Source organism: Phocoena phocoena, chromosome 15 (genome assembly GCF_963924675.1).
Source record: "Phocoena phocoena chromosome 15, mPhoPho1.1, whole genome shotgun sequence".
Classification (NCBI taxonomy): domain Eukaryota; kingdom Metazoa; phylum Chordata; class Mammalia; order Artiodactyla; family Phocoenidae; genus Phocoena; species Phocoena phocoena.
In genome coordinates, this window is record NC_089233.1 from 64,575,567 (window position 1) to 64,590,437 (window position 14,871).

Here is a 14,871-nt window from a genome sequence, read left to right on the forward strand (position 1 = left end):
AGCCATGGCCGCTGAGCCTGCGCGTCCGGAGCCTGTGCTCCGCAACAGGAGGGGCCACAACAGTGAGAGGCCCGCGTACCGCAAAAAAAAAAAAAAAAAAGTAAAACATTTTTACTGGTTGCATCATTTTGCTGTTCCTGTTGTGCTTTTATTAATTACTGCTAACACCTCAGTGCTTGATTAATAAAGTGGGGCAATTAGATGTTAAATTTTGTCAGGTCGTGCCCTGGTACATGGATCCCTGGCTGGGATTATGCATAACTTTGTTGGAAGCAAACAACTGTGAGGTCAGTGCCAACCCAGATGATGGCTAATGTTCAAGTAACCTATTGCAGTTAGTAATAGGCTTTCCCTTCTAATACCTCGTGGAATCATGTGGGAGCCTTGTGAAATAAGTATTTTTATTCCCATTTAATGATAAGGAAACTGTCTTGGAGAGGCTAGCTCTCTTGTTTGAAGTAGTAGTACACTGAGATGAGTACTGTAGGAGTAAAGAATGGAGCACATTCCTCATTTCAATATTTTAGAATAAGGAATGAACAGAACTAACTGTAATACAAGTAGAAAGGGACAGATACTACAAGATTTATTTTCCATGGAGTACTTATGGGAATTCAGAGAAGGCAGGATAGAGTGTTTTTTGCTCAGAGACCAAGGAAAAAGCATCGTACATGTAGGTGGCCTTTGAAGGCTGAACAGGGCTTGGTTTGCATGTGGGAGAGGTGTGCCAGAGACCTGCACTGGCTGAACTGGCAGGTTTCATTGTGCATACAGAGGGCTTATTTGGCTGCCATATGGGAAAATTAGGATAAAATTGTGAAGTCTGGAAAATGCAATTTTTCATATCTCTAAAGAATTTGTTGGGTTCAGCTTGCAAGACCTTCATGAAAAAAGGAGCAGTCACTTAAGTCTTGGGGTGTTTGATCTACTTCTTCATTTGTGAGTCTGAAGTTATAGTTTTATTTTCTTTTTTAAATATTTATGTTATTTATTTATTTTCCTTATTTTTTGCTGTGCCAGGTCTTTGTTGCAGTGCGCAGGCTTCTCTCTAGTTGCAGCATGCAGGCTCCAGGGCACGTGGGCTCTGTAGTTTGCGGCACACAGGCTCTCTCGTTGAGGTGCGCAAGCTTAATTGCCCTGCGGCATGTGGGATCTTAGTTCCCTGACCAGGGATTGAACCAGTGCTCCCTGCACTGGAAGATGGACTGTTTACCACTGGACCCGACCACCATGGAAGTCCCTGAAGTTACAGTTAATTGTGTAATTTATCAGATTTTGTCACAGGCCATTATCCACAATTAATTTATACCCTCTTTGCTGCTTGTCTCACCCTGATGCTTGTGTTTTCTCCACATTGCAAGGTAGGTTATATTTACTGGCTTATAATCAGCAGGGCTTGCATATCAATGAGTTATATATATACTTCACTGAGTTGAGTTTATGGGGGGAATCTTATTACTTCCTGAACTTCCGTGGTTGAAGATTCATAATTCTCAAGCCTTTCTTATTCCTTCAGACAAAAACCAGCAACTCATTTTGTCTTATTAACGTTGCCATCTTGAAAAGAGCTCTTCGTTTGGCCAGGGGCTTCATGACAGTGACACCAGGTAGTGTCTTTTCTCTTGGGGAGTTTATCTGTTTACCTGAGCCTCTTTGATCCTAGTACCACCTCTGAGGCAGGTGGCCACTTGAGTGCCAAGCTTGTTTACCTTTGGAGGACCAGCTGTTTCCACTTTCTGCTTACCTGCGAGGAATCAAGGGTTTTGCTTTTGGGGGTGAAGAGTTTTTATCCTGCGAAACTAAACGTATTTCCTTTTGAGAGGCTTACTGGATTGGTAGACTATCTGTCTTAATCCATTTGGGCTGCTGTAACAGAATACCATATAGACTGGGTGGCTTATAAACAACAGAAATGTATTTCTCACAGTTCTGGAGTCTGGGAAGTTCAAGATCAAGGTGCCAGCAGATTGAGTGTCTGGTGAGGGCCAGCTTCCTAGTTCATAAACAGCTATATTCTCACAGTAACCTCACATGGAGGAACGGGGCAAGGGAGAATTCTGAGGTCTCTTTTATAAGGGCGCTAGTCTTATTCATGAGAGCACTGCCTTTATGACCTAATCACTTCCCAAAAGCTCCACCTCCAAATACCATCACATTGGGAATTAGGTTTCACCGTATGAATTTTGAGGGTCTAGTATAGCACTGTCAGACTAGGTATATCTTTATTTCAGCAGATAGTTTGACCATATCACTTTTAAAATCTATCTGTGGACAAGGAGGAGATAGATATATGAGTGCATTGGTGATCTGCACAGGTGCAGTTCAGTTAGTTCAGGTAACTCTACCCAGAATGTACATTAATGGATTGGTGTCAGCCTGAAGCTTGTTCTGAAGGCTGTCCTCAGCTCTGTCCTACTGGATCTTTATCAACAGCTTGGGTAAAGACCTAAGAATACATAGGATTACAGAAACGAGTTATAAAATTCTTGGACTAAAATAATAAGATGGAGTTTATTAGGGTTAAATGTAACTTCCAGTGTATAATTTGATAAAACTTTTGGGGGAAATGGAAATGCACTTGTGTTTTAAAAAGGCAAACAGGACAAAGTTCAGGATTTTGGTGGATCAAGCTTGGTGTACTGTCCAGCACCACGTAATATAATATTTTAAAAAATTTTGGCGAGGCTGAATTAGTGAAAGTAAGATGTCCTGAAAGGTGGGGGTAGTAATCCCACTGAATGGCCATGCCAGGAATCTTGTGGTTGGTTTTGGATTTCACATTTCTAGTAGGATGTAGACAAAACTGAATGCTTACAGAGTGATGTGTCTCCCAGCCAGAGCTTTTGAGGGCTGGTCAAAGGAATGTTTCACTCTGGTTGATAATTATAATATTGGGTTGGCAAAAAAGTGCCTTTCGTTTTTAAGCAAAAATAAAAGACACATTTTTCATTTTCACCAAGAACTTTATTGAACAACATACTCACCCTTATGTTCCACTACCTTCTGCCACTTTTCAGGCAACTTCATAATTCCATCTTCCCCAAACTTTTTATCTTTTTGAGCAAAGAACTGTTCCAGGTACCTTTTACAGTCTTCCAGGGAATTTTTCCATTAAGAGAATTTTGTAAAGACCATAATGGAAATCTGAAGGTGCAGTGTCTGATGAATATGGTGGATGAATCAGAACTTCCCAGCCAAGCTGTAAGTTTTTGCCCGGTCATCAAAGAAACAGGTGATCTTGCATTATCCTGATGGAAGATTATGCATTTTTTGTTGACTAATTCTGGATGCTTTTCGTTGAGTGCTGCTTTCAGTTTGTCTAATTGGGGGCAGTACTTGTTGTAGTTAATCGTTTGGTTTTCCAGCAGGAACTCATAATAGGGGACTCCTTTCCAATCCCACCATATACACATCACCTTCTTTGGGTGAAGACCGGCCTTTGGTGTGGTTGGTGGTGGTTCATTTTGCTTGCCCCATGGTCTCTTCTGTTCCCCATTATTGTATAGTAGGGGGCCCCAATTCCCGGGCCGCAGACTGGTACTGGTCCGAGGCCTGTTAGGAACTGGACCACACATCAGGAGGTGAGTGGCGGGCAAGCGAGCAAAGCTTTATCTGCTGCCCCCATTACTGCCTGAACCATCACCCCCCACCCCCCACCCCCCACCCCAGGTCTGTGGAAAAATTGTCTTCCAGGAATCCAGTCCCTGGTGCCAAAAAGGTTGGGGGCTGCTGTTGTACAGTATCCACTTTTCATTGCCCATCACAATTTGTTTTAAAAACAAAACGTTTCCATTATATTTAAGTAGAGAATCGCATGCAGAAATACTGTCAAGAAGGTATTTTTTGCTTAACTTATGTGGAACCCAAACATCAAAGCGATGAACATAACCAAGCTGGTGCAAATGATTTCCAGCGCTTGATTTGGATCTTTTGAGTATCTCGGCTATCTCCCTCATGGTATAACATTGATTGTTCTCAATTAATGTCTAGATTTGATCATTGTCAACCTCATTTCAACTGGTTTGCCTTACCGTGGAGCATCATATAGCGAGAAATCTCTAGCATGAAACTTCGCAAACCACTTTTTTTTTTTTGCGGTATGCGGGCCTCTCACTGTTGTGGCCTCTCCCGTTGCGGAGCACAGACTCCGGACGCGCAGGCTCAGCGGCCATGGCTCATGGTCCTAGCCGCTCCATGGCATGTGGGATCTTCCCGGACCGGGGCACAAACCCGTGTCTCCTGCATCGGCAGGTGGACTCTCAACCACTGCGCCACCAGGGAAGCCCCACGCAAACCACTTTTGACACGTTCGATCAGTCACAACACCTTCTCCATACACTGTACAAATCTTCTTTTGCGTTTTAGTTGAGTTTTTACCCTTATTGAAATAATAAAGCATAATACGCTGAAAATGTTGCTTTTTTTTCCATCTTCAGTATTAAAAATGGCTACACAAAAATTCATCAGTTTTGTTAAGGTTTTTTGTTTAATGCATGCTGATATGACAGCTGTCACATACAATCTAGCAAAATCGTTTCGTATGAAGTTAAAGACAAGTGCAACTAGAGCCATCTTACAGAAAAAACCGAACGAAACTTTTGGCCAACCCAGTATCTGTCTCTTGCCACATTCCATAAATGACATAAGCCTGTTTATCAAGATTATTTTATATTTGAAATAATATATATACATCCTTTTCTAAATATTCTTTCTTTAAACTTCTACTGGTCTTTATTAAAAGGAAAACTATTATCTGAAAACAAAGACCCAATGTAGTCTCAGGCTAAGTCTCATTGACAGAACCCCTCAAGCTACAGCCCAGGCACCTAATCTTGGCACTAGTGTTGTCCTTGACTCTGCCCTCTCTCTTCCCATCTCAAACTCTGGGGATTCGCTTCCTACCAGGATATTCCTCTCCAGCCAGGCAAGGTATCTCAGCCTCCAGGACCCCACCCTTCCTGCCAGGATGGTGGCCACAGGGTCATCCCCCTATCCCCGCCCCCTACACACCCAGTCAAGGTGACTGCTACACACGCGGGGCCATACTCTCAAATCCAGATGTCTTCATTGTCTTGTCAGCACCCTGGATACACTTGAAACGTCTTTAAAGTCTCCAGCCCATTAACAATAGGGTCACTACAACAATAAGGCAGGTGCAAACTCCTCTGAGCTCAGTGTGGTGGCGTACAAAGCTCCTAAAATCCGAGACTTAGGTTCTCCCACCCCACGTCACTCCCTGGGGCATAAGAACTACTACTCATCCCTCAGGCCTCAGCTCGAAGGTTTCTTCTCTAAGAAGCCTGCCCGGCACTCGACAGGCCGAGCCGGGCGCCCTCTCCTGGGGGCCCCGTTCCCCCTCAGTCTGGGCAGAGATGACACCCGGAGTCGGCAAGTGTGCCCGCCCCGGCCCCTTCCAGGGCCAGGGGCTCCTCGGGTGCAGGAGGGAAGCCGAAATGCACAGTTACGGCGTCCACGTGCTGGGCCTGCGCGGGATTGGGTGCCTGCTTCTCAGACGGGAAGACTTTAACTCCATGAAGATAGGAGTCCCCCGGTGGCCCACAGGCCTTTTTCTCGGCGCTTCCCGACGCCTAAATATTCTTTTCCATTCTAGTTTATCCCAGGATATTGAACAAAATGATAACTATATAGTAATAAGAGCTGATATTTATCGAACACTTATTATGTGCCAGATGTTTTTCTAGAATCTTTGCACATAATTCATTTAATTCTTACACCTCAGTGAAGTAGTTACTGTTATTACTATCTCCACTCTGCACATGAGGAAACTGAGGAGGCAGGAGGAGTAATTAGAGGAGCTAGGATTTGAACCAGGCTGTCCAGCTGCAGAGCCCACACTTTTAACCACCACCCTGTCTTTGCCTTATGCAAATGGCCCATGTGTGTACACAAGGGTGCAAAGGTTTTCAATAGAAAGAGTGGCAATTCTTCATGGAATTGGTTCAAAGTTCTCATTTTTAACTTTTTTTTTTAATTCAAAGGTATTTGTATTTTGGCATTCTTCTTTTCTATTATAAATAAGTTGATCACAAACAGGGCTTCAAACACAAGCCAAAGGATGGCTGAGTTTACTGTAGCTGAACTTGACTGCTGAGGTCTTCAGGTGATAGTAGGCAGGGTTGATGCTCTCTGACCTCCTCGGACCTTAGCTTTCTTCACACAGTGGTAAGTGGAGTTTTCTGCAGTGATTTTTTGAAACAGTGTCAGATGGAAAGGGAACTGTTAGTTTCGACCATATGAAATGGCCAATATCTAATCTACAAAAACGGCAAATTCGTATGGTTCAACTTAATAGACCGAAGGGGAGGAAGTTCCACAGAAACTGTTTGTATTTTAAGGAAGAATTTTAGGATGTATTGGAGGTTTGAATTTTGAATTTCTTCACTGACTTTTTTGTTTTTCCTGTACAACTATTTGCGTGAGAAGTATGTATTCCATTTCATTTCATGTTACTTTTTCTTAACTGTATCTGATTTGAACCTCTTTGTTATGTCTCTTGTCATGGATAGAAAGTGATTTAAGGCATTATGCTTTGGGATGTGTATGTGTATATAATTTGTTACTTGTTTAAATGCCTATGTAACAGAATCTGTCAGATTATCAAGCCTACCAGTTTTATGTATGTATGTATGTATGTATGTATGTATAGCTGCGTTGGATCTTCGTTGCTGCATGCAGGCTTTCTCTCACTGCAGCGAGTGGAGGCTACTCTTCGTTGTGGTGTGCAGCCTTCTCATTGCAGTGGCTTCTCCTCTTGCGGAGCACGGGCTCTAGGCTTGTGGGGCTCAGTAGTTGTGGCTCATTGTCTCTAGAGCGCAGGCTCAGTAGTTGTGGCGCACAGACTTAGTTGCTCTGCGGTATGTGGGATCTTCCCAGACCAGGGCTGGAACCCACGTCCCCTGCATTGGCAGGTGGATTCTTAACCACTGTGCCACCAGAGAAGTCCCAAGCCTACCAGTTTTATAATCATACCCTAGTGCTGATTTTGAAATGTAGAGGATGATTCAGATTGAGCTTAATAATTTTTTTAAATTCCTTCTGATTATGGAATGGTACTTGAAAAAATAATCATAATATTTACCAAAAGTTCAGCATGCTATTCACTTCTAATGGAAATTGTGTCATTGCATTTAGGAAAAATTTGATTCAGTCAAGAAAGTTCTGTCCATTCAGGATATTCCTGGGTGACTTAATCTGTAGAGTAGGAGTGATTTGAGTTTATGGTGATTGCTCTCATTAGGGTGAGGGCATTGTGAAGGGAGTCTTCAATAAACTGAGTTTCTAACACTCATGAATTCCTTGTGACAGCATTACTTTTTGTCATTGATTCATGACAGACCATTGCCTTCAGTTTATTTGGTTTGGGGAGAGGGTGTCAGACTTTTTTTTGTCTCTTTGAATTTGATCATTGAGTTCTCCAAGTTTTCCACATGCCTTCCAGCTCCATTCAGTTGGTTGTCTTTTTTTCCTCCTCTTTTCTGAATCTTCTTGATCAGAGTACACGGTAGTGAAATCTCAAAAGCGCAATACTAAAAGCTTTGTAATAGTTACTCTCCTTGTGCAAAAACCATTGTAAGATCCTTTCAGTTTCATAAAGAGATCCCACCAGAATATTCTCTAGTCTTGTCTACACAAAGGTATCGGGATGGTAGAAAGTCTGAATCTGGTTCAACCTATGAATAACAAGTGTTAGGTTGGATCCCTGATTTTTTTTTTTTTTTTAGGATTTTCCCTTGTTCTTCTGAAACCCTGAGAACTTGTGTGGCTGCTTTAAAAAAGAAAAAAAAAAGTTGATCTCTTCTTTCAAAAGATGAATCACAGTTGAGTCTCTGTTATTTACCCTGAAGTTACACCATTCTTTCAAACAGCAGTAGTCATTGATGTCTCCGTCTACATATGCATGCTGCGCTCTCACTCTCTGTTGCCATGTGTTGTGTTAACGCATGTATTGTAATAGTTCGAATAAGCATGAGGGATCTTTGTGTTTGTTTTTTTTTTTCAGTAACAAATACTTGTAAGAAAACAGATGATTTTGTGACATCTAAAGCACCAGCTGTCGACCTAGATCACAAGTTTAGGTGCAAGGTTGTGGATTGTTTAAAATTTTTCCGCAAAGCCAAACTGTTGCACTATCACATGAAGTATTTCCACGGAATGGAGAAGCCACCAGAGCCAGAGGAGAACTCAGGAAAGAGGCATGTCCAGACGAGGGGCTCTTCAGCTTCAGACAAGGCCAGCCAGGAGAGCCTGACCAGGAAGCGGGTCTCGGCCAGTTCCCCAAGTAAGCATTTTGGTTCTGGGTTGTATCTGTACCACGAAGGGCTGACACAGAAAGCGGGTGTTAGGTTGGTCTGGTCCAGTTGAATCCCTCTAAATTGAAAATGACAAGCGATCCTCAGGAATTGCCTTGTGGAGTTGCAGCCTTCTTGGAGGAAGTAGAAATGCCTGACTCTTATTCTTACCTCCACCTCTTGCTGCTCAAGTTGACCCTTGACAAAGTCACTTAGCCTCTGAAGGTCTTGGTACTCTTGGTATGGAGTGGGAACAATCAAGGAAAGGGAGCTCTGTTAGAAGCCAGCAGGAGAACCAGTGCTCAGAACAGCATGGGTGCAGTCATCCCATCCCTGCTAACAGGACAGAAGAACTAAGAGGTGATGTGGGATTCTCCTTCTGGGTCCAATTTTGTCATAATTGCAACCGAAGATATTTTCTGACAACACTGTTTATTTTACATAGAAACTACAGTGGTGGTAGTAAGGGTTACCATAAAATCTCATGTTAACGTTTTATTCTAAAACTTACAGAAATTGAAGAATTACATGTTCCTTGGGAGTTTCAGAATAATTAATGAGTTTCCAGTAAATTCTACAAGCTTCCCAGCTTCGTTTTACCTGAAATTGTAACATCACTATATATTTTTTGGCTTGAACTTCTCTGTTAAAATACATAGGCATTAGATGGTATATGGAACTCCTGGGACATCTGACAGTGTTCCCAAGGGAGTACAGAGTTGGGTTTCAGACAGCAGGTCAGGGCCATGCAGACTAAGGTGATCTCTGACCCTGTGAGAGGTCAGTTCTTAGCCAGGCTGTGAAGACATAATGTGTCAAGTGGCAGTTTCTTAGTCATATGTGCTGCATTATCCATTAGAAATATAATGTGAGTCAGCCTGTAACTTTTTCTTCTAGCCACATTTTAAAATGTAAAAAGAAACAGGTGAAACTTCTTTCTTTTTTAATATTTATTTATTTGGCTGAGTTGGGTCTTAGTTGTAGCACACAGGATCTTCGTTGTGGCACACAGCCTTCTCTTTAGTTGTGGTGTGTGGACTCTGGAGCTCGCAGGCTCAGTGGTTGCAGTACATGGGCTCTCTGGTTGTGGCGTGTGGGCTTAGTTGCCCCACAGCATGTGGGATCTTAGTTCCCCAACCAGGGAACGAACCCACGTCCCCTGCATTGGCAGGTGGATTCTTTACTACTGGACCACCAGGGAAGTCCCTGAAATTTCTTTTAATAAATTTTGTTAACTCAAAATATCCAAAATACTATTATTTCAGCATGTAATCAGCATAGAAATTACTATTTAATAAGCTATTATGTATTCTTTTTCTTGTATTAAGCCTTTAAAATCCAGTATGTGGAACTTCCCTGGTAGTACAGTGGTTAAGAATCCACCTGCCAATGCAGGGGACAGGGGTTCAAGCCCTGGCCCGGGAAGATCCCACATGCTGCAGAGCAACTAAGCCCGTGCGCCACAACTACTGAGCCTGTGCTCTAGGACCCGTGAGCCACAACTACTGAGCCCGCATGCCACAACTACTGTAGGCCATGTGCCTAGAGCCCCTGCTCCACAAGGGAAGCCACCACAATGAGAAGCCCACGCACTGCAGTGAAGAGTAGCCCCTGCTCACCACAACTAGAGAAAGCCCACCCACAGCAACAAAGACCCAACGCAGCCAAAAATAAACAAATAAAATAAATTTTTAAAAAATCCAGTATGTGTTTTACATTTATGGAACATTTCAGTTCAGACTAACCACATTTCAGGTGCTGGTAGCTGCATATCTGGTGGCCACAGAATTGGCCCACGCAGCTCGATTACTAGCTGTAGACTAGCTGTATGCAGTCTAGCTGTGCACTTGGTGAGCCCAAGTATTGAGCTAAAAGGAGCTGCCTGAGGAAGGCCAGCTGGCCAGTAGTCACCCAGGAGGGGCTCCCCATGTGGGCTGCAGGACGTGGCAGCACTCTCCACCTTAGTGACTTCACCAGAGTCCTGCTCAGGTACCCACCAGTGGATGGATATCTCTCAAAGCTGGGTGGTCTGAATCAGATAGCAGTAAATGATGCTTAATGCCAGGTGCCAGTTATTTATTTAAAACGAAGCCAACAGCTATCAAAACTCCTCTGTCTAGCTTAGACCTTGTTTATTGAGCATTGGAGCAGAGCACTGGAGTTAGAAGTGCCTCAGGCTAAGATAGATTGACTTGTTCATTCAACGACTGTTTATCGAATGCCTCCCTTCTGGAGAGTAAAAAGGAAACCTAGGTCTCATTCTGCCTGGTGCTCTTGGTTGTGGGTATTCCTGGCACAAAGAAGAAAGGACAGGCTCAGTTGTTAGATGGGAGCGTCCTCTTGCCTGGGCAGTGCTTGTTTTATTAGGGCCGCTGATTCCTTAGGGATGTTAATAATGTCTTACTGGCCAGTCCCACTGGCTTTGGTGGCCATTCTGTGTCCTTTAGATAAGCTTATATCTCTCTGCCATTGAATACATGGTTCATTCTGGGGGCAAGCTTATTTCTGAGAACTTGAGAGAGACCTGTCAATGAGATCCTTTCCTCCCCTCCATGTGTCACCTGGCCCAGGTCTCACCTGGAGCAGTGGCCAACTCAGCTGCCTGGGAGTCACTGGATGACTTGTTAAAAGTACAGATTTGGGCTTCCCTGGTGGCGCAGTGGTTGAGAGTCCGCCTGCCGATGCAGGGGACGCGGGTTCGTGCCCCGGTCCGGGAAGATCCCACATGCCGCGGAGCAGCTGGGCCCGTGAGCCATGGCCGCTGAGCCTGCGCGTCCGGAGCCTATGCTCTGCAACGGGAGAGGCCACAACAGTGAGAGGCCCGCGTACCGCAAAAAAACCCAAAAAAACCAAAACAGATTTATTGGACCCAGCTTTACAGCATTCCAATTCAGTGGCTCTAAGTTTAGAATCTGTAGTTTTTGTACACGCCCCCCCCCCAATATAAAAGTGACGTATGATTGCAGTAAAATCCATACAAAAGAATACTAAGGGGAAAAGCCTCCCTCCCACTGGTAGCCCTCCCTCCCTTGCAGATATACCTATTTTTAACAAACTCTTTTATAACTTTTCAGATATTTTCTGTGCGTATCCAAACTGCACATTTCTTATATGTCTAATAGAAAATATCTTTTTATACAGTTGGTATCATATGCAGCTTGCTTTTTTCATTAAAGATACCTTGGCCCTCATTTCATGTCAGCATAGATATGTGGCTCTACCTCATTTTGACAGTGGCCATTATTTCATTGTATGGGTGTACTGGACTTTAAACATTTTCCTACAGAAAATTATGATTCACTCATTTTTTCACTCTTACCAAGTGCTAAAGCAAAGTAAACCTTCCTGAAGATTAATTTGCTCTTGTGTATGAATAAATTCATGCGATAAGTTCCTGGAGGCGGGATTTGCTTGGGAAAAGGGTATGCATATTTAAATTTCTGATAGATGATGCCAAATCACCCTTCAAAGAGCTTGTACCAGTTTGTAATCTCCCACCAACTGGTTATGCACACCAGTTTCTTTACAATCTTATCAGTATTATCAAATTTAAAATTTTTGCTAATCTGATAGGTAAAAAATATTGTAGTGACTTTAGTCTTTTATTTTAAAACTTCTGGAATATTTTAAATATATAGAAAAGTACACAGGATTATATATAGCAAACGTGTATGCATCTAACCCCCACCTACACTTAAAAATGTTAACATTTTGCCATATTTCCTTCAGATTTTTTTTTAAGGGAAACAAAGCACTAGGATGAGGTACAACCCCCCTGAATTGCTTTTCCTTTCTTTCCCTTTATGCTTTCCCAAATACATGCATATATGTTGAGAAATAATGTATAGTATTTTAAAAAAATTTTTACTGGAGTATAGTTGATTTACAATGTTGTGTTAGTTTCTGCTGTACAGTAAAGTGACTCAGTTATACATATACATATATCCACTCTTCTTTAGATTCTTTCCCCATATAGACCATTACAGAGTATTGAGTAGAGTTCCCTGTGCTACACAGTAGGTCCTTATTAGTTATCTGTTTTATATAAAGTAGTATGTATATGTCAGTCCCAGTCTCCCAATTTATCCCTCCTCTCCATATAGTATTTTCGAGTGTTATTAACATTTATATTGGTAAATGATAGAGTATTTTATGTCTTTTAAAAATATGTATAAATAGTATCATATTATACTTAGTCTTTTGGAACTTGCTGCTTTTTGTTTAGCATTATGTTCGTCTTCATCCCGGTTGAAACCTGTAGGTGGATCTCGTTGATTCTTCAGCTGGTGTTTGTATTGTGGGGTTTTGGGCACGCCCATCCGCCCTTCTAGGTGTAACTTTTTTTTTTTAAACAATAGTTAAGTATGCCAGAGTTTCTTTAACCCCTTCCTACTCAGGGTCATGAGGTTTCTAGTTTTTTACTTTTGTAGATGATGCTTCAGGGACTGCCTGTGTACACATCCCCTGTGCGTGATCATTTCTTTTGAGTATTTACCTAGACGAGGAATTGCTAGATGGAAGGGTTTTAGTTAATGTACCAGAATGTACTTGAAAATGGTGGTTCTGACTTCAACATTCCTGTCAGCTCTGTGATTTGTCTATATCCCCACCAGCTTTTGGTATTATCTGACATAAGTTTGCCTAGTCTTAGGAATTTGAAGTGATTATCTCCTTGTTTTTCCTCAAGGAGAAAAACGTTTGTTTTGTACTTTTTAGATGAGAGTCGTAATTGTTACAAACCTCCCCTGTTTCTGCTGGGCTCCCACCGCAGCGCCATTCTCGGACAGCCTGAGAGAGGAAACCGTGATGTGAGGGGTTTGGTCTGCTCTGAGGACGGTTCTCTCTGAGCCCCTCTCTCTACGGATTGGCCTGGCTTGCTGGTTGGCTCTGGTCAGCTGACCTCTGACTTTAGTCTGCACCCTCCCCTCCTCCTTCCCTTTTCAGTGCTGTGGTGGAAGGAAGGAAGGAGCAGTGGTCGGGGAGCCTGAAGGTCTGAGTTTGAGACCCAGCTCTGCCACTCAAAGTTCTGTGGTATTGATTAAATCCCTCATCTTCTAGTATGTAACATGGAGGTTAAACTACTTGCCCCCCCAAAAATGCTGGGAAGGTCTTTATGTTAGGCATTTAAAATTATTTTGAAATGTGCACACATGTTCAAAGCAGCACTCTTCTTAAGAGCCCTAAATTGGAAACAGCTCAAGTGTTTATTCACAGTAAATAAATGTGTGAAGAATAAACCGAGTAAATAAATTGTGGTGTCTTGATACAGTGGAATACTATACAGCAGTGAGTGAATGAGCTACAGCTATACCCACCAACATCTCACAAATATAATGTTGAGCCAACGGAGCTAACATAAACTCATATATATGATACGGTAGATATGTATATAAGGTTCAAAAACAGATTAGAATGAGTCTGTTATGTTTGGGGTCAGTACAGTGGTTATCCTTGGGGGTAGGTGGATGAATGACTGAAAGTGGGGCAGGAAGGAGACTCCTGGGGTGCTGGGGTTCTGTTTCCTTATCCGAATGGTGATTATAACGGATAATCATGGTAATTGTCCGAGGAGGCACCTTGCCCTGAGTACAGGGTGGGTGTTCCTGCACAAGAGGGTGTGCGGACCTCTTGTTTGGTTTTGGAATTCCTGATTAACTACACTTGAGGGTCTTGATTTGTGTTGAGTAATATGAGCAGGCTTGGAGTCAGCACACCTGAATTTGAATCTAGCCTCCACCGCTTGCTTCCTCTGTGACCTTGGGCAAAGAACTGTGAGCTTCAGTTTCTCCATCTGTGAAATGGGGATACGTACCTACCTCAGAACTTTGTTACATTAAATGACCTAATGTAAAATGCTTAGCACAATGTCTGGCCTACAGTAAACTCTTAATAAATACTAGGTCTTTATCTTAGTGAAAACATTAACCCAGGCAGTCAGAGAGCTGAGTTCTAAACTCATCTGACCTCTGGTAAGCTGCAAAACCGATAGACAAGGTGTTGCCATGTTGATAAAATGAAGAAACCTGAGTGAGTGATTTTCTATTTTTATGTACTACATTTGGGTCTCATACCAGTATACCGACATGGGATTTCTAAAATTCTCTTTCAATGCAGAAGGATCCCTTTCACTGGGGTTTGGAAGTCCCTTGGTGAATTGGGGAAATTTGCCTGACAGGTTTTAAAATAACAAGATCTGCTATGGGAATACTCGCCAGGCTGGCAGGGGTGGACAATTACAAAATGCTTTAGGGGGAACAGAAGGGTATTTTAAATCCCTGTGTTTTAACTTGTTACCCCCCTGCTGGTCCTTTGTAAAACCGGTCAATTTGGTGGCTTAGTGTACCGCACAGGCCTCTCACCCATGTTGGGGTATAGCCTGGTCATTCCTGTACCCTCTCAGATGGAGAGCAGGTTTGTGCAGCCAGGAAGGGACATATCCCCCCTACCCCTACGCCCCCATGTCAGGTGGACACAGACCACACAGACCCTTTCACAGCTCTCCCGGGCCTGATTGCTGAGATTGCCAGCAGTTCCCAGGCTGAAGCAAACTAGACCATTCATC

The 14,871-nt window shown here is 42.9% G+C and overlaps 1 protein-coding gene across 1 annotated transcript in view; it reads left to right on the forward strand.

Annotated features, from left to right (window-relative positions):
- PHF20 (PHD finger protein 20) overlaps nucleotides 1-14,871 on the forward strand; it is a 134,548-nt gene that overhangs the window by 84,080 nt on the left and 35,597 nt on the right. Inside the window, exon 11 of the mRNA XM_065891881.1 lies at nucleotides 8,021-8,299. Coding sequence (XP_065747953.1) covers nucleotides 8,021-8,299 — 279 coding nt within the window. The remainder of the gene's footprint in view (nucleotides 1-8,020; nucleotides 8,300-14,871) is intronic.